Below are 20,843 nucleotides of genomic sequence, written 5' to 3' on the forward strand. Positions count from 1 at the left end.
CCAGCAATGATGGGGATCGAGTTTCTTCACATCCTCACCAGCATTTGATGTGTCATTATTTTGTATTTTAGCCATTCTGGTAGGAGTGTAGTGATATCTCCCTGTGAATTTTACTTTGCATTTCCCTAATAGCTAAAGGTACTGAGCATTTTTTCCACATGCTCATTTACCATTTGTGTATCTTCTTTTCCAGTTTAACTATTTCTGTTTTTACACCCATCTGTGGCTTCAGTGACCATCTATTGTGCTGTGACTCCAAATATGTATTTCTAGACCAAACTACTTTCCTTGTGAATTAGACTTACACTTTTTACAACTTTTTAGACTGTTAGATATTCTAATTCACACTCTGTGTTTTAAAATATTAGTTCACCATCTCCCTCACTTCTAAAATATGTTTCCGTTTCTAAAGTTTCCACTTGAATTTATGGTATCACTGTTTACTGAGTTGCTAAAACTATGAATCTGGGAGGTGCCTTCAACCTTTTTTCTTTTGCTTCCATATCCTGTTAGATCCTCCTCTTAAATATTCTCTGTATCTGTTTCCTCTTCTTTCATCCTTCTGCCACACTTGATTCATGGTTGTACCATTTCTCACCTGAATTATTGCCACAGCCTTCTTGCTGATCTCTCTTCTACAGTCCATTCTCCAGACTCCAGTTGGGTTAATTTTTGCTAAACTCAAGTCTCACCATGTGACTTTAATCCTTCAGTGATTTCTTGTGTCCTTCCTCAAGTCCTGAAGCAGCCCAGCACCAGGGGAAACAACTTATGAGGTTCTTGGGAGGAGCCTAAATTGACTTGCTACAAGCACAGCATTTTTTTTTTTAACAAACTTTTTAGTTTATATTGGGGTATAGCCAATTAACAATATTGTGATAGTTTCAAGTGGAGAACAAAGGGCTTAAGCCATACATATACAAGTATCCATTCTCCCCCAAACTCCCCTCCCATCCAGGCTGCCACATAACATTGAGCAGAGTTTCCTGTGCTATACAGTAGGTCCTTGTTCGTTATCCATTTTAAATATAGCAGTGTGTACGTGTCCATCCCAAACTCCCTAACTATCCCTCCCACTGGTAACCATAAATTTGTTTTCTAAGAAACATAGCATTTCTTTGAAATCTCATGTTTTAGCTTTGAAATTTGTAATTTGTATTTTACTCATATCTTCAGTATTAATATAAAAACAGTGACTTTTCCAGAAATCTTCAGATCAAATTCATGTTTCAGAAGATGTCATACGTCCACGCATTTTCAGTATCTTAGTTTGAGGACCGTGAATCAGAACATGCAGTGGAAAGCATTTGTGTTAAAAAGCTTTCTCAGAACTGGGCTCTGTTGTCTGTCCAAATGACTGCTTGCTCTGTGGGCACTTGCCACACCAAACTTTTTATAGTTTGTCTGATAGACCAGGTTCTTTCTGCTTTTGCATATGTTAGCCTGCATTACTGTGACAATTCCTTTGTGATCCTACCCCCAGTTTCCCTCTCCTAGGAAATCTGGGTTCTTGGACACTACCCTGCTCTCATTATAAACCGTGTTCATCTCTGATACCCCACGTAACTCCTTGACATGATGTTTTTCCCTCTAGCCTGTGCAGTTATAAAAACAAAGTTATATCTTATTCTCCCCTCGTATAGTACCTGGCATTCAGTATGTGTGGATTTTATGAAATAATCTCAAATTCAGATAAAAATGATGACTTCCAAATCACCAGGAACATTTACCAGATAGTGCTTAACATCATTGAGTGATTTTGTGGAAGAAGTCTTAACTGGCTGGGAAGTTCCCTCCTAAATATATGTTATAGTACTATTCAACTCTAAATTTATATTCTACTAGTGAGTGAGAAGAGTTTTAAAAATTTCCTTTCCGTTAGCACCTTGCTTGCAAACTGAAAGCCTATACAGAAATACCTTGATTCATTTGAGCAGCTGAAAATTTTATCCTCATCAAAGCTAGATGAACCTCAAAAAATTGATACTTTATGATAGTCTGTAGTAGTCTAAGAGGCATACACAATTCTATGGTATTTTAATGGAAATATATGTGTCCTAATTTTAAAAAATAATACTTTGTAAATACTTTGTAACTTTTATAATTTTTATCTAAAATACTAATATTTTTAAAATACACTAAATCTCTTTTTTCCCTTTGATACCAGCTTCCTTACGCTCCGAACTAAACCAGCAACATGCAGCTGCAATTGATTTGTTAAGGCATAATCATCATCAAGAATTGGCAGCTGCTAAAATGGAATTAGAGCGAAGCATAGACATCAGCAGAAGACAGGTAAAAGAGCATTGTGTTCTGTGATGACTTCTTAAATGTGAACAGATTTGAAAATGTTCACAATTTTATGAAAATCATTTTGTAATAACTAGTATTTCAGTAGTAATTATTTACTGTCTAATTAAAGAGTTATTTTTAAAGAGAAATAGGTAATTTGACTTTAGTATAATGGTCAGTTTATTTCATGACCTTTCAATTGAATATTTTGAATTTTATTTGCATTTTGAGTGAACAATGAAATGTGAATAATACAAAGAGTGAAAACAGAATACTATAAGACAGCAGTGTCCAGTGGAACTTTTCATGATGAAGGACCTGTTGTTTTAATATATCTGTCCTAAGGTAGTCACTAGCCAAACATGTCTAGTGTAACCAAGGACCTGATTTTTTAATTAGTTTTTATTAATTTATTTAATTTATTTCAGTTAATTTAAACTTGAATACAAATAGCCATATCAGATAGCACAGCCGTAGAAGTAGCAGGTCCTCAGGAAGAAGGAAGATAATTTGTATTTCCATATCACTAGCACAGCTACTGTTCACACTTTAAATTTTTCTCATAAATACTGTCTTTAACTAGATAGTTTGTATCCTGAATATATGTCTGGATGAAATGGATTTCTAGGCATAGTACAATGAAGGCCACTTTTTATCAGTTTATTACTAATGACTTTCACTTTGTTCTTCAAATATGTTAAATGATCAGCTCAAATTTTTCTTCATTACTAGAAAGCTTTAAATGAACTACCTTACACCCGTGGAGGTAAGTTCTATTCTCTTCAGCTAGACTGCTGCTGGAATTGACCATGTCTAGATCTGCAGAATTTGCCAAAAGCAGTGACTTCTAGGAAGATGGAAGGGAGTTTATCTGTCAGACAAGATAACTGCTTGACCAGCATGAAGCAGATTAAGTCTTCTAAGCAACAGGATGTGTGTGTTTGGGGATGGCCTTTATTAGAGGCTGGTCCTTTTTAAATTAAAGAACAATGGTACTAGCATTTTACTAGAACAATGATTCTAGTCTCAGCTCTGCCACTGATTATAAGTCATCTTTGGACAAATCTCTCTTTGGTATTGTTTTCTTAATCAGTAAAATGAGGGAGATGTGCTTATATGGTCTTTCGAGTCCCCTGTGGCCTGAAATTACTGAAGCTGAATCCATATAAACACTTTTTTATATATACGAGAATAGAGGTTTCCTGGTTTCAGCAGTTTGCTTTTGAAGCAATGTCAGATTTATTACATTTGACATTCCAGTATGTCATTTTCTTCCTCTTAAACAGAGAAAGTGAATAGGTAGAAAACTTTTCAGAACTATTTATTTTCCAGAGTAAGGAGCACATGTGCAGAATAACAGATCTACAAGATGAAGTAAGACACAGAGAGCATCACATCTCAGACTTGGATAAGGAGGTACAGCACCTTCATGAAAATATAAATGCCCTAACCAAAGAACTGGAATTTAAGGGAAAAGAAATTCTCAGAATACGAAGTGAATCCAACCAACAGATGAGGTATGCCATTAATTACTGCAGAAGGAATTTGCAGTGTTACCTGAAAGACTATTGCAATGGTATTTAACAATACATGCCTATTTTTATGACTAGATAGCCTTCCAGTAAGATACTGAAGACCAGTTTTTACTTTGTTGACTATGTTATCATTTGACTGTAGAAGAAATGTTTATATTCTGAATGATGTATATGCATTTACTAACTTTTCAAATTATATATAAGTAACTAAAACTTTTAAAAATGTTATTTAAAAAAGCATTAAAGGAGACAACTTTAACAAGCTAGAAGATTAGAGCAAAGTAAGTACTTTAGACTGTTACCAATGATTTTCTAATTTTCTGTATATTATACCTAAAAACCATTTCAAATCTGGTAGAATATAGAAAGTTTTGAAAGCTTGACTTCAGAATAACATTCTCTTAACTAAAAATAAATTAAACAGGTTGCATGAACAAGATTTAAACAAGAGACTTGAAAAAGAGCTGGATGTCATGACAGCAGACCACCTCAGAGAGAAAAATATCATGCGGGCAGATTTTAATAAGACTAACGAGCTACTCAAGGAAGTAAATGCAGCTTTACAAGTGTCGTAAGTCACCTTATGTTAAAGACAATTCACATGTGGAGAATAAATAAACTGAGGATCACTGTGTCTCACCTCAGGTTAGCTAGTCTTGAATCAAATTGATATTTTAAAAAGAAAACTTAATGTCATATTACAGATGGTAATTGCAATATATTATTTAATTAGAAGAAGGCAGTTGAATGAATATGTTTAATCAGCTGCTGCTGCTACAATTGTACTAGGACAATACTTGTCCAAAGACTGTCCCTCAGGGGGACATGAACATGATCCTCAGGGATCATGAACTATCATGCCATGGTGAAAACTCAAAAGATATCCATATTGTGACCAGTGGGATTATTATGATCCTATATATATTAATGATACATATTTTGCAAAAATACCAAAATATCTTAAAGAAACAAATATGCCTCTTAATGGTAGTGATTCCTTGTAAGAACTAGATCAGGAGATACTGGGAATGGAGAGGAGCAAAAACTTCCATCTTATTTTGTATTACTCTGTTGACACATTGTTTGAATTCCTACAACAAACATTTGATTGTTTTATGATTTTAAAAATCAATAAAGATAAAATATCACAAAATTACTACTTATACATAGTGGCTCCCATATAGTTAAAACCCAAAGTTCTAATTACTGGTTTATGTTTTTGTTGTTTTTATTTTTTTTTTAAACTTACTCATCCTCTTTTTTACACTTATTTATAAACTTCTATAGCCAATGCACCTGGCATTCACTCCGTCTCTGTGGCCGAAACTGTGGTCCAATTTAAGTTATCTCAGAAATAATTTACTCTGAGCTGCATCATATGGTTTATTCACCTTCAGTCTCTCTTTTTCCAATCAGTTAAAAAGCCTTCATTAAAAAATGTAAGTATTTCCACATACTTTGATAAAGTCAAAATAGTGACTTAATTCCATTACTGTCAAACTCTGGGCTCCGGCGTGCCTTCTCCTGCCTCATCCCACAGCCATCCGTATTCCCTGTCTGCTACTTGTGTGTCAGCCACACTGACCCTGTCAGTTCCTTCTAAGAGTCTCCTGTGTTGTCCTCTACGGTCTAGAATAACCTTCTCTGTCATTCCTACCTATTACCTTCTTCCAACCATCTCTCATTTCCTGCATTTAACCAGCTAAGTCTCATAGTAAATATTGTTACATATGTACCATATATGCCCACTTTCACTATAGCTGAAACGGAAAACAGCATCCCCCACCTCGGCCATTGGCATTTACTTCAGTGGCCTCGGAGGTGAGGTATTCTTTCTGATGGACCTACACGGAATTTTCCCATCAGTAGGCACTCAGGGAATATTTTACAAGTAAAAATTTTGAGGATTCCCTATAATATTTACTACTTCATAAAGTTACCATTGAAATGGTAGATACTCATGAGGTAATTTCCTCATAGTGGTTTTTGGTGTTTGTGGTTACCAGAGATACTTTTTAAATCCTTTTGAGCTGCTGTTAAGAGCTCAGATACCTGCTGTGTAGAAGAGCTTATATCCTCAGGCATTTTGCAGAAATAAGTTACAGTAAACCCTAGGGCTGGGCTTTCCCTTTCTCTGACCTCTGTGTTATTTGTCAGGCAGAGGCTGCAAAATCTCCCACTTCATACTCTGAAAAAACATGCTCACAGTAATAATAACCTCTGTCTGTCCGTGTGTCCTATCTCCTTAGGAATGTTAATTTACAAAGAGTAAAGGTTATATCGTTTTACTTCATTCTGTTTTTTAGGGTTTGAACATTATAAATTTTTAGTAGATAGTAAATAATTTAGTTTAATATTCAGTTTTAATCAAAGAATTATTATTACTCATAAGTCAAGTATTTTATCTGATTTTCTAGATCTACCATTTTTTTCTGCTTCAAGTAGGTCTATGCTAAACCAACCATATTTCTTTTTTCACCTGCTATCATCATGAAATTAGCCTCTGGTTTTAGGTATCTACTCATTTAGTTAAAAACAAACACACATACGAATGTATTTAGACCAGCAACGTCTAACACATTTTTCTATAACAGCAAAAATGTCCAATATAGTAAATGCTAGCCACAAAGGCTGTTGAGCACTTCAGACAGTGGCTGGTAAAACCAAGGAACTGAATTTTTAACTTCATTTAATTTTAACTAACATAAATGTTAATAGCCACATATGGGCTAGTGGCTTCCATATTGAAAAGAAGAATTTTAGACAGTTGGATATTTCTGATGCATATCCTCAAAAGCAGCCTGCTAGGATCTGCTGAATGGATTTAGACAGAGGTGGAATGCAGGGAGGGTCCATCTTGGTTTAAGGAACTGGGAGACAACTTTTGGACTACTTTCAGCCTGTTTCAGAGAACTAAGGGCACCCTATTAAAGTTCCTAGTCAACTACATGCTGACTTTAAAGCTTCAAAATCAGGAAAGCCCTGTGGATCCTCGGCAGTGGGTGTGGTGGAGGGACCAGAGGAACGTGCGTCCACCTGCAAGGTTGCAACTGGGAGCTGAGGGGCCTCTGAAGCAGCTGGACATTTCTTGTTTTTGTTCCTGTCCCAAGCCTTTGTTTGGATTCCAGGGAAATGAAATGGGGAACATTGTAGAAATGATGATAAGATTTCTGTATCTGTTACAGAATAATTACCAGCAATCTTTTCTAGTGCTGGGTGTTAAAGCCTTCTTAGGTTTTTGGATATTCTATAGAAATCATTTTTTTTTTTGAATGCTATAGTGTCTTAGTAAAAACATTGTATCTAAGAAATATGTCATGGTTTTTGTTTTAGAAACAGATGAGAGAATGGGCTAATTTTTAAAGAATTGTGTTTGTGCTAAATGTAAATATACTCAGAACTTGGAGTCATGGCAGATCTATATTATGCAAAAAAAGGTGATTTGCCTCAGAGATGATGATGATTTAGGTTATTTTACCTTAACTTCTCACTGTACTGAGGGCTTCCCAGGTGGCGCTAGTGGTAAAGAACCCGCCTGCCAATGCAGGAGACGTATAAGAGACACAGATTCTATCCCTGGGTCGGGAAAGTCCCCTGGAGGAGGGCATGGCAAACCTTTCCAGTATTCTTGCCTAAAAAATTCCATAGACAGAGGAGTTGGGCAGGCTACAGTCCATGGGGTCACAAAGAGTTGGACACTACTGAAGCAACTTAGCCCTGCAGCACTGTACTGAAGCCAAAAGATAATTTCTTCTTGGGGGGACACTGAGTTTCTGTTCAGTTCAGTCGCTCATCGTGTCCCACTCTTTGCGACCCCATGGACTACAGCTCGCCAGGCCTCCCTTTCCATCACCAACTCCCGGAGTTTACTCAAACTCATGTCCATTGAGTCGATGATGCCATCCAACCATCTCATCCTCTGTCGTCCCCTTCTCCTCCTGTCTTCAATCTTGCCCAGCATCAGGGTCTTTTCAAATGAGTCAGTTCTTTGCATCAGGTGGCCAAAGTACTGGAGTCTCAGCTTCAGCATCAGTCCTTCCAATGAATATTCAGGACTGATTTCCTTTAGGATGGACTGGTTGGATCTCCTTGCATTCCAAGGGACTCTTGAGAGGCTTCTCCAACACCACAGTTCAAAAGCATCAATTCTTCAGCGCTCAGCTTTTCTTCCAAGGAGTAGGCGTCTTTTAATTTCATGGCTGCAGTCACCACCTGCAGTGATTTTGGGGCCCAGAAAATAAAGTCTGTCACTGCTTCTGCACTTGGACTTTAAGTAGGTTTGTGCTGTGTTGTTGTGCTCAGTTGCGTCTGACTCTTTGCGACCCCTTGGACTGTAGCCCCCTAGGCTCTTCTGTCCATGGGATTCTCCAGGCAAAAATACTGGAGTGGGTTGCCATTTCCTCCTCCAGGGATCTTCCCGACCCAGGGATTGAACCTGTTTCTTGCTTCTCCTGCACAGGCAGGCAGATTCTTTACCACTGCATCAGTAATCCCTAATTAAAAAAAGTTCTCCACCACATTAGAATTACTTACTCTTTAAAAGTTGCTTGAGTTTTTAATATAATGCCCTAATAGTTCATTGTTGTTTGATTTTTAAATTGCCATAAAGTCATTTTCATAATCTTTGTGAGGTCAGGATGTAGGTTGTTCTCTTGTCACGAGGTTGAGTCTGTGCCTATAATTTACGTGAAAAGAAAAGTTTAATGTTATACTCCTTGAATTACTCTATTTCCTTTCCTTAAGGCTATAGAAGAAAGGTGGTATAATAGAGTTCTTTCATCTTATACAATTAAAATTCTAAAATAGGGCTGCAGGCCCGTCCCTGCGGAATGACCGCAGTAAAATTCTAAAATAGATACGTGACTATTGTTGTTTGGCTCTAAAAGCTCAACTTACTGATTTTTTTTTTTTTTGGTCAGTTATTTTAAAAACGTAGGACTATCAACTTGGAAAATTTTTATGCAGCTTTTTAAAAGCATTCATTTTTGGTTATTGTTGTCCAGGAACCATAGACACTGACCTATATACTCTCAGAGCGAAAAAAAAGGGGGGGGGCATGTATGCCTGGTGACCCTAATTAATAATTTTGTATGCTGTACTTCTGTCTGTTCATTCTTTGTGTTACTTCTAATGGGAATCTGTATTTTGAGTAAAAGGCTGCATGTACTTGGCGTGGTTCCCTCAAGGCAGTGTTTGCTAGGCTTTAAGCTTTCCTATAAAGCCTTTGGGAATTTGGTCATTTCCTCCACGTATGATACTATTTTCTTAATATTTTTAATTGAGTCATTTTATTAATCAGCTTTTCCTGTTAAACTTTTAACTCTGCAGTTAAACCATTATTACTACTGAAAAGTATTTTTCATTATTCTAAATAGAAGCAAAGCTATAATTATATAGTTTCTGTGAAAATACAACAATATTATTAGATCCTGGCTAGCACTGATGCCCAAGGCCTGCCTGAGAGTTGTGAAACAGTGTAATAAGCAAATACGTTATGAAGGCCAGTCAAGATACACAGAACCAAACAGACTTTTCTCCTCATAATCCGAATGATTAAAGGAGAACAAACTAAAAACCATCTCCTGTATTACTAGTTGTTCACACCTAGTCTTTGGGAAGCAGGTGGCTTAGAGAATTGTGTGGGGCAACTGAGGAAAGGTTGGTGGGTGTTGACTTGAGTGAATATCAGAAGAGTACCAAGTGTACTCCCCCCATCAGGAGTTTGAAAGACTAGTAATTCTTGAAACACGTTTGCAAATTAAATCTTCATCATATTACTTGTTCTCTCCTTTAATGCTTTCTCATTTGTGTTTATATGGATGTTTCTTCAATTTAATCAATTATTTTTTCCATTTAATATCCAGGAATCTTTAAAAAAAATTTGGTGCTGTAAAGATATTTTGTGGAGAAGATTAACTGATAATTCTGTAGGTAAAGAATGTTAAAACAAAAACATAACACTGGAATTTTAAGTACAGAGACCTTTATTATGCAGAAAGGTGGTTCAGGGATCTTAACTGACTGTTTTAGACTCACTTTACCTTGACTTCTCATTGTACTGGTACAAAAAGATCAACCATTATAATGGATTAAAATAAGGCTTTAAATTAAGATTTTTTTTTTTAACGACCATTTATTACCAGGTATTTTTGTTCATTCTCAGGAAACAGCTCAAAAATCTTGTGCCTTACTTTTAACTGATAAAGTACTCCAGTGACACCTTGTGGCTACTCTGATGTGAAACACAAATGCCTTTTTCCGTTTCTCAAGCTTCTCAAAACCATTGCCCGTAAAATATATAAACCTTTGCCAATACAGTGCCACGTCATGATAAAATGCAAGGTTAAGGTATATGACCTCAGTGACTTGTCACAGCAGAAGAGAAGTGAAGTTAGTGAAACTTGCCTCACACTGGACTGACAGAGTCCCAGCCGATCCTGAGATAGTTGCTGTCTAGCGCCACATTTCTCCCCCTCATACTTCCCTACTTCCCACGGTAGAACTTTAGCCATGGGGCTAGATAGGGAGCCAGAAATGTTATCTCCAAGTCTTTGGCTTGAGCTGAGTTAGTGGAGTTGGCTGAAAGTACTAAACTGCACGGATTCTGGTGCCCCTCTGGTATTGGGTGTGTGGGGTGGTGGGAATGGCTTATCAAATCCTAGAGGATAGATCGTCTAGAAGTTTCTCAATATTGAGTGAACAAATTTTTCTGTGAATCTTCATTAACTATAATTTTATTGAGGTTAAGTTTATTCTTTGTATTTTGAAAACAAGTTTTAAAAGTATTCTTATTATTTGAATATTCTAAAATTCAGAGTGCTTTTTTCTCAGACTAAGGTAGCAGTTTCTATTTGCATCCTCTTCACTGTGCCCTGTCCTATATCCTTAGACTCTGCAGGGTCTGTGGCACCTCTGCTCATAAAAGTGACCTCTGTTCTAGAATCTTTGGTGACATTTAGTTCTGTTACCTTCTCATTTCCTCCAGGGCAGATGAACAGGCCCAGAAGGAAATATAATTCTTCTTTTTATCCAGTGAACCATTTTTTTTCCGGTTTATATGTACCAGCTGATACATGGAATTTGTAAGCTGCATTTCCCATAACCCAGGAAAGAATGATGTCATTTGTGTGTGCTTTTGTTGCCCTTTGGTCTGTATCTTTTGTCCTTTTTATATATGTTACCAGACCTTATGTCATCACACAGTACTGTATGTGTGGTAAATTCTGTCAGTAGTAAGCCTACATGTCCAGCATCAAGCCAGCATTGCTAGGTTAGTATTATTCAGTATATTATTTCTTCTACAGCACATACCTCACCTTATTCCCATGTACACTTGAATAACTTAAAAATGAGTGAATTCTTCCAAAAGTAATCTACAAAGTCTCTAATAACACCATCTACCCTTAAAGAGCCTTTAATAACACTACCTCTCTATTTTTTCACTTTTCATTTTGTATTGGGGTATAGCCAATTAACAATCTTGTGATAGTTTCAGGAGAACAGCGAAGGGACTCAGCCATACTTAAACATATATTCATTCTCCCCTAAACTCTCCTCCCCATCCAGGCTGTCACATAGCATTGAGCAGAGTTCCATGAACTCACAGCAGCTCCTGAGATAGTCATGTCATGATGCTTACAAGTTTTAGCTAAAATGTTTGACTATGTAAATTTTGTGTGTTCAGCTGGACTGATTTGAAAAATATAGGCATTACAAAATAATGTCTTCTTCATATCAATGAGCTAAAGGTTTTCTTGTTTTTAGACTAGAAGAGATGGAAGAAAAATATCTAATGAGAGAATCAAAACCAGAAGATGTACAGATGATTGCAGAATTAAAAGCCATGCTTACAGAAAGAGACCAGGTCATAAAGAAGCTAATGGTAAATTGTTTTGGTTTTGCAAAGTGGGGGGTTATGCTATAACTATCTTAATAATTAATAGACTGTTGAATGGGAAAATATTTTTAAGTAATGCTAAACAAAAGTTGAAAAAGTACAAAATATGTATTATGACTGAACATTTGTTAAAATGTTTATGAACAAGGATAAATACAATTTTATTTATCTTTTCCATTTATTTTTATTAGTTGGAGGCTAATTACTTTACAATATTGTAGTGGTTTTTGCCATACATTGACATGAATCAGCCATGGATTTACATGTGTTCCTCATCCCGATCCCCCCACCTGCCTCCCTCTCCATCCCATCCCTCTGGGTCTTCCCAGTGCACCAGCCCCAAGCACTTGTCTCATGCATCCAACCTGGCCTGGTGATCTGTTTCACCCTTGATAATATACATGTTTCGATGCTGTTCTCTCGAAACATCCCACCCTCGCCTTCTCCCACAGAGTCCAAAAGTCTGTTCTGTACTTCTGTGTCTCTTTTTCTGTTTTGCATATAGGGTTATCGTTACCATCATTCTAAATTTCATATATATGCGTTAGTATACTGTATTGGTCTTTATCTTTCTGACTTACTTCACTCTGTATAATGGGCTCCATAAATACAGTTTTAAAATTTAAACTTGGTATTAGGGTAAGGAGATTGTTTTTTTCAGTAATTTTTTTTAAAAAATGCTTTTGAGTACATATTGAATGTTCAGTAATATGTCACTGCCAGTGTACGTTAGTAAACTATTGAAGTGTGTGTGTGTGTAATTGGATAGGAAAGAACTCAACACATACATGCATTAGCCTGCAGTGTATACTTCCAATTAGTCATGTCAGCTTCCTAAAGTGTGTTCCACCAAAGCCTGATCCAAAGACATACTTCATGGAAAAAGGATTCCATTTTCTTAGGGTTTCCCTAAGAAAAGCTACCGGCTCTCTGTTGAGAGTCTCAATGCACACTAAGGTGTTAGGGGCTCTGAGAAGTCCATCAGGGAAGAAAATACAGATTTAACAATAAATATACTGCCTTCATTAGAGTCATTATTCTTCAAGAATAAAAATACACAAATGTTTTAAAATTCATAAAACATTTCAGAATCTTCTAAAATTATATGACCTGATCAGTAAGTAAAATATTGCTTTTTACTGCCACTGACAAATAAAAATCAGAGTATAACTAGAAATAGAATGCTAACCATTCTATTTGCTCATTGATCTTTTCATAACAGCTTTGGATATTAGCATGCAAAGAGAGTCTAAGAGCATTTATATTGAAGTCCTTGTTCCTTAACGTGTTTCTTAAAGCATTTAGGAAAGCCATCCTGTTTCATGGGATTAGAAGTTCCTGCCAAAAGCAACAGGTAGTTGACTGGGGTTCATAAATGGAACCCAGGAGCAGGCATTGGAAAGACAGAGTATGAGCTATTTCAACCCACTAACCACCCATTTTCCCAAGCTTTGTGAGCATGAGCACATGCATCGTAGCTTGCTCTGATAGCAGTAGATTCATGAAAAATTACCTCATATTCCATCTATGAAATCAGCAAATGTATTACTATTTTTTATCTGTAGTAGAAATAGCTGTTGATTTTCCAGTTCTAGCCACAGAGTAGTGTACAGTCTTTTCACTACTCCCTGATTCTATGAACTGTGAGGCACGTGGGCTAAGATTAACAATGCAAATTATAAATCACAGCAAGATCCTCTATGACCCACCTCCCAGAATATTGGAAATAAAAGCAAAACTAAACAAATGGGACCTAATGAAACTTAAAAGCTTTTGCACTACAAAGGAAACTATAAGTAAGGTGAAAAGACAGCCCTCAGATTGGGAGAAAATAATAGCAAACGAAGAAACAGACAAAGGATTAATCTCAAAAATATACAAGCAACTCCTGAAGCTCAATTCCAGAAAAATAAATGACCCAGTCAAAAAATGGGCCAAAGAACTAAACAGACATTTCTCCAAAGAAGACATACAGATGGCTAACAAACACATGAAAAGATGCTCAACATCACTCATTATCAGAGAAATGCAAATCAAAACCACAATGAGGTACCATTACACGCCAGTCAGGATGGCTGCTATCCAAAAGTCTACAAGCAATAAATGCTGGAGAGGGTGTGGAGAAAAGGGAACCCTCTTACACTGTTGGTGGGAATGCAAACTAGTACAGCCGCTATGGAAAACAGTGTGGAGATTTCTTAAAAAACTGGAAATAGAACTGCCATATGACCCAGCAATCCCACTTCTGGGCATACACACTGAGGAAACCAGATCTGAAAGAGACACGTGCACCCCAATGTTCATCGCAGCACTGTTTATAATAGCCAGGACATGGAAGCAACCTAGATGCCCATCAGCAGATGAATGGATAAGGAAGCTGTGGTACATATACACCATGGAATATTACTCAGCCGTTAAAAAGAATTCATTTGAACCAGTCCTAATGAGATGGATGAAACTGGAGCCCCCTTATACAGAGTGAAGTAAGCCAGAAAGATAAAGAACATTACAGCATACTAACACATATATATGGAATTTAGAAAGATGGTAACGATAACCCTATATGCAAAACAGAAAAAGAGACACAGAAATACAGAACAGACTTTTGAACTCTGTGGGAGAAGGTGAGGGTGGGATGTTTCAAAAGAACAGCATGTATACTATCTATGGTGAAACAGATCACCAGCCCAGGTGGGATGCATGAGACAAGTGCTCGGGCCTGGTGCACTGGGAAGACCCAGAGGAATCGGGTGGAGAGGGAGGTGGGAGGGGGGATCGGGATGGGGAATACGTGTAAATCTATGGCTGATTCATATCAATGTATGACAAAACCCACTGAAATGTTGTGAAGTAATTAGCCTCCAACTAAAAAAAAAAAAAAAAACAATGCAAATTATAGTCAGTCGTAACTAGAAGGGGGCTGAATAATCTAGTTCTACTAGAGCATAGGCCTGCCTTTCACAACACAGTGATCCATTTACTTATGTGTTTACTTCCTACAGTCTGATTGTAGGAAGCACTTGGTGAAACGAAAGGCAAAGGGCTTATCTCTGTATGGACGATTCACTTTTTCTCTATTCTGTGGTTACCACTGCTTAAATATATTCAGAGAGCAGATTAGGACTCACAAATAATGATATACCATAGTGTCATCTTCATAGACGGAAACAACTCAGCCATGCACACAGCTCCATGAATACAAGTTAAGCCTAATCAAAACACACAGTCAGCCCTCTGGAAAAGAGATGGGCCAAATAGAGCATTTAGCTCTAGCCTTGGAGGGAAGAGGTATGAAAGGAAGAGAAGAGTCCCAGAGCATAAGGTTTTAAAGGTGCTGAGAACTTACCAACCAGCCGACTTTAAGACCCTGGCAATTAGGTCTAGAAATCTTTGAATAATGTATATAAATTTTCATTCAGGTTTTATATTAAAGTTTGAATGAAATGGCATTTATATAGTTAAGATTTAAATAGTCAATAGAAAATGTTTAAGAAATGTTTGTAATTCTTTCGCATAGGAGGATAATAAATTTTATCAGCTGGAATTAGTCAATCGAGAAACTAACTTCAACAAAGTGTTTAATTCAAGTCCTACGGTTGGTGTCATTAATCCACTGATGAAGGTATGTGCTATAAACATTGCAAAATAGGAATGTGGTTTAAAACTTGATTAAAATTTTTATAAAATATTTAGAGCAGCATAGGACAAAGCTTCCAAAAAGTGTTTCCTTAAATTTAATAATCTAGGACTAAATCTATGAATTCTTTGTGTACTAATTTTCAGAATGAGATGCTAATAATATTCATTTATTTGCTGAAAATTCATATTCCTTGAAACAATGTTTTATTAACATTGTAAAACCTTGGTTATACCATTTCATTTTTCATATCTATTTTTTTTTAAAAAGCTAACTTCAGTCTTTTCAAGATAATTTCCGTCATTTCCTTAGTGTTCACTATCCTCTGGGGAATCTTGAAAAGTACTCCAAGCAGTGTGTCCCCAACAGCTCTCCCTGCCATAATGGGCCTTAGGTTGGACTTGCGTTTTGTTACCTACTTGTCTTCAGAGAATGGCCTTATTTCTCATGGCCTTATCACCTTTTTTGACAATTAAAGTTGAAAATGACCTGTTCTAACATTCTGTTGCTGTCTTAGGACAGATAGAAGAGCCTTGTAGACAAATGAAATGGACATGGCTAAGCCTTGTACCTCTTGGTACCCCAGCCTACTCTGGCTCCTGTCATGGTGCTATAGGTATAGTGGGTATTTAGTAAATATTTGTTCGGTAACAAAATTCTAGCTTATAAGCTAGAACAAACCACTCTAGTGAATAAAGCAAGTAATAACAAACAGCTGTGTATGTTGGCTTTATAGGGATTATATATCTTTTAGCATAAATCAGTAGTAGAAATAAAAATGCCAGTGCTAAAGCTGTTTTTTTTTTTTCCAATTCAGATTTCATTAATTTTGACATCATACCTAATTTCTCTTAGGAGCTTAGCCAGAAAAACTTCTGCTTTTCAAGTTCATAAAACTTCTGTGAAGAAGATGGGATTTATCCTTCCTTCACAAGTTAAACTGCTTCAAACTTTAAACTGTTTTCTAAAATGACTTAAATGATTTGTAAAATGGAATGGCATATAGAGCCTTCTCAAAAAAATAACTGGTGAATGAATGAATATAGTTAGTTTCAGTTTTTAAATTCATTATTTAGGGTGACATTAGCTTTTAATTAAAAAGCTAGGTTAGGAGACTTGTTAAAACAAGATTGGAAATATTTTCTTATTTTATGAGAATTACATTTTTAGTCACAAAATCATTATTGTAGAATGTTGCCAATGATACTTTTAATTTCTTAAAATAAAAAACTTAAGTAGTTTTGATTTTGCCCTCTTATGACTAAAACAAGAAAATGCCAAAGATACATCTTCATAAATTTTGACTCCTAATAGTGACTCAGTTTTCACAAATTCTGAAGATGGTATCACCCTTTATTTTTGCCGTTATGCTAAAATAGGCTTCTTTCCTGGGACTTTATGATTCACAGAAAATGACATAGAGGACAGTGTCTAGGTAATGAGATCATTATATGTAAGGAAAAGGACCATCTTTCTATTGTCTTTTTTTTTTAATTCTGGAGTCATCTTACAAAAAAATTATTTCATACGTTTAATTAGCATACTTTTAGTCAGTAAAAGATGGAATATTCAAAATATCATACATGTTAGTTTTTATTCCACATAGCAAGATGATGTTCATTGATTCTACAAATGAATAGAGCTTAAAGCTAATGATTTGAAAGCCAATAGATTTTAATAATCCACAGTTGTATTGCTGTTTTCATCTGTCAGTTTTAAAGGCCAGTTAAAAGACGACACTGATCACTTTTGTCTTATAACTCTTAAATTTCTTAAAAGATTGTGAGCTATTATGATAACTACCAATGAATTGGTAAATGAGACTTAAGTATACAGATTTCATTTTCCCTCTTCAGAAAGATGGTATAGTGAATTTAAAACCAAATTATTTCTCTAGGTCAGCTCTAAGTCCTAGGTAGAGATGTGAGACTTGTTTCAAACTAACTTTGCCAAGCATTTTCTCATTCCTTTTATTTTCCAGGCAAGGACTGCCTCCCTTTGACAGATGGCTAAAGTTCACGGACCTCTCTTTTAAAATTATGTTAACTTTTCACCTTTTCCTCATTTTAGCCTAAACCCATTCAACCTCGTGAGATCCATGAGATGTACTCTTTCCCCCTTTCCCTCCCTGTAGTCTTTACCCCTTGGCCTTCTCTATACCCACCCTCCTCCCCATGAACAATTCCTAAACATTTCTTCCTCATTCTTTCTGTCCGAGCAGTATGTCTGTCTGTGAGGGTTCCAAGTAGATAAAGATCACCTCTAAAGATCCCCAGACCACACTTTGGGTAACACTGGTTCATTTTAACATCCATCTTCCAAAACTTTCCCATGCCAAATTTATATCTTCTACTCTTCCTGTTTTCTCATTCGTCCTCATGCAGGCACTGTCCTCACATGTATTATTTTTAATGCAGCAAAAGAAGAAGAATGATAAGTCACCCACAAACAGGTTTGTGAGTGTTCCCAATCTAAGTGCTCTGGAATCTGGTGGAGTGGGCAATGGACATCCTAACCGCCTGGATCCCATTCCTAACTCTCCCATCCATGATATTGAGTTCAACAACAGCAAACCACTTCCTCAGCCCGTGCCGTCCAAAGAGCCCAAGACATTTCTGAGGTGAGCCCCGTCTCACCAGTGCTATTTTTTTCTTTTTTAACTTGAGAAATTTACCTTCTTACATTGCAGAAATCTACTACTTTAAGAACAGCCTAGCAAAAGAAATTTTATTGTGAAATATTTTCAAAATATATTTATCACCTCTCTAGAGAACTCCTTTTTGACTGTTTAAAAAGATTTTTTTCTATTTTGTTGTCAGTCAATTTTCTAAATGCTTAAAGAGGTGCTAATGTAATTATATGCTTAGAATTTTAATATGTATGGACCATTGCTTCATTTTTAGAATTATCACCAATTTTTCATTAACAACCTATCCTTATAACAGAAATTCAAAATATTTTTTATTAAGTGGCTTTTGTTTCTTATCTGTTTATCTTCCCCTTGCTTATTTATAAACATATATACTTCTTGCCAAAATAAAAAAATATATTAAGCTCTGGGAACTTAATGATAAAAGTAGGAATTGAGAAGAAAAGTTTTGTAATTACCATTCCAATTTTATCTCAGAGTTCTCAAGTAAATGTATTAACATGTAAAATTAGAATGAAATTATTTGTTTACTCATGAAATAATTAAAGTCAGAAAGTACTGTCATTTTATGCTTACTATTACTGATTTTGTGCTGTTTTAAAATTTTTTGACTTGTTCTTACTAAATCTCCGTGTCACTAGTAATAATCTTACAGGTAAACTACTTTTTTTTCTAAACTGATTAATGACTAGTTAATGACATTATTTCAAATAGAAAAGATGATAGCAAGAATGAAAAATAGTCAAATACACGTGTGAATGTGTCTCCTGCTAAATACTTTGTGTTGCTTATTTTCCTTCGTGCATGGGTACGTTCAGGTATCATTAAGATGCATGTGCATGGGCTCAAGGAACATGGCCACTGGAGTTTCCATTACACATTGTTGCGTGCCTTGTAATTTCCCCCAGAGACGGTAGGGATGCTTTTATTTTCTTAACTAGCCCAAAGAATCTTTAGTTAGAGTTAAGATAAGTATAAAGTATATAACTTTGAAGATGGAGGGGAAATTGACTTTTTAATACACTCCTTTCCCCTAGAGTATCTGCTTGTGGAATTATGAAAGTTTAAATATACATACAGAAAAATATTATACCATGGTTTAGTCACTTAAATTAGTTATATTTAAGGACACATCTGTAAGAAATACTTGTGTCAGATTCTAAAAAATTTTTTAATTAATGAAAAGCAAAAAGGTGCTGAATGAGAAGAATGTTATCTTGTTCTTATTTCCCGCAGTTCTCCTGAACTTTTTTGTTCAAAGAAGGTCACGTTACTTTTCTCAACTGTCTGATTTTTTGGGTTTTTTTTTTTTTTGTAATTGTTGTGTAACGTGGCTTCTCCTTAATGGACTTCATCTGAGCTGCTCTGCACTCTCCTGGAGTGGGGACCACCACCTAGTATAGAGGAAATAGCCAAGCTTTAAAACGCATCTCCTAACTTAGGGAACTAGCTGTGCTCGTCTGCCCTGATGTTTTATGTGCTTTTCCCTTCCTTTTGCAAAACAGCTTAACGCTGGGTTACATGTCTCTCTCTTTATGAATCCAGTCCTCCTCAGAGTGAAGCTTCCCCCGTGGCTTCTCCAGATCCCCAGCGCCAGGAGTGGTTTGCCCGGTACTTCACATTCTGAAAGAACTGGCTTGCACAGTTCTGTGTGGACTCTGACTAAGAGCATGACCTTATGCAGATCATTATGTGAGCAGGCTCTCCTGTGTTCACACACTGTGAGAAAGTATGTGTCTCTCCAGTTGAAAATGCCCTGTACGTCCTGTGATATTTATTGGACTCACTCTAAGGTACTATATTATGTGTGTAATCATAACAGTTATTTTTATTTGAGATGGAAGAATCTTTAACCTTTGTAATTACTGCATAATAAATTTTGTTAGAACAAACAATATTTTTCTTTTTTCCAGTAAGTTTCTTGGTAATTTTTAAATACTTCTAAATTCCAGGTAAGACTTGCCAGAAAAAGTTTCACTGCATAATAATCATGAAATATTATTTTACTTCAATAATAGCAAAGTCAGGATAGGGAGATAAATGTTATAACCTATTCATTTGTTGCATTACCATGTAAAACTAAAGTGTGTTCTCTAAATTTAGAAGGCTAGAATGAAAACACTTGTGGAAATTATGGACTTCCAAGTATATAAAATACTGCCAACTTATGTTTTTGAAGTTATTCTGATAGTTGAGGACCTAGGGTTTGTAGTACAACATCCGTGCTCAGTGTTAAGAAGCCAGCTTGTTAGTTTTCTACATAGGCAATTTAGTATTGACACATGAACATGGACAAGTAACCATTATCACATGTTAATGACACCTTTTTAAAGTTTTCAGTACACCTTGGCAGGCTACTACATTGTATCCTGTGGCCTGAAAGAGTGTATCCATTTCTAAGGGTGCTAAATTTAGTTGATTCAGTAATGTAGATTTTAGAAGAGCCTGGGTGAACATTCATATAAACATCTATGAATAATTATAATAATGTTAAAGACCAACTTTTAAAATGACTGCTACATGTCAGGCACTGTGCTGAGAGGCCAAAAGAAAGATTATCATTTAATCCTCACACAATCTTCAAGGAATAAACCACTGCATTTGAGTATGTAGAGCTGGTAGTGTGTTGTTTATCCTGAAAAAAAGCTTTTACCAAATGCTTGGAATTTTTTCTTCAACTAAGAGACTGAATTTTCCAACAAAAAATGTTAATGCTTATTTCAGAAAATAGTTATAAGCTCATTTTTCTTGCCCCTTGTTTATGCATATCTCATAATTTGGACATTTACTTATCAAGGATTTGATGATTAGAACTCCTGCAGGTGACTATGC

At 36.1% G+C, this 20,843-nt stretch overlaps 1 protein-coding gene across 8 annotated transcripts in view; it reads left to right on the plus strand.

Moving 5' to 3' along the window:
* The window catches only part of FAM184A (family with sequence similarity 184 member A), a 120,293-nt gene extending 100,394 nt beyond the window's left edge, over nt 1-19,899 (plus strand). For 2 of the 8 annotated variants that reach the window (XM_043439550.1, XM_043439548.1), the window contains 7 exons: nt 2,168-2,295; nt 3,625-3,809; nt 4,252-4,398; nt 11,592-11,709; nt 15,242-15,346; nt 17,746-17,981; nt 19,557-19,899. In XM_043439550.1, the coding sequence (XP_043295485.1) occupies nt 2,168-2,295; nt 3,625-3,809; nt 4,252-4,398; nt 11,592-11,709; nt 15,242-15,346; nt 17,746-17,981; nt 19,557-19,638 (1,001 nt within the window). In that variant the 3' untranslated portion in view covers nt 19,639-19,899. The other 6 variants (XM_043439551.1, XM_043439549.1, XM_043439552.1 and 3 more) reach the window with 4 other exon arrangements.
* Nucleotides 19,900-20,843: the final 944 nt, after the last annotated feature.

The sequence above is a fragment of the Cervus canadensis genome, chromosome 20 (assembly GCF_019320065.1).
Source record: "Cervus canadensis isolate Bull #8, Minnesota chromosome 20, ASM1932006v1, whole genome shotgun sequence".
Classification (NCBI taxonomy): Eukaryota; Metazoa; Chordata; class Mammalia; order Artiodactyla; family Cervidae; genus Cervus; species Cervus canadensis.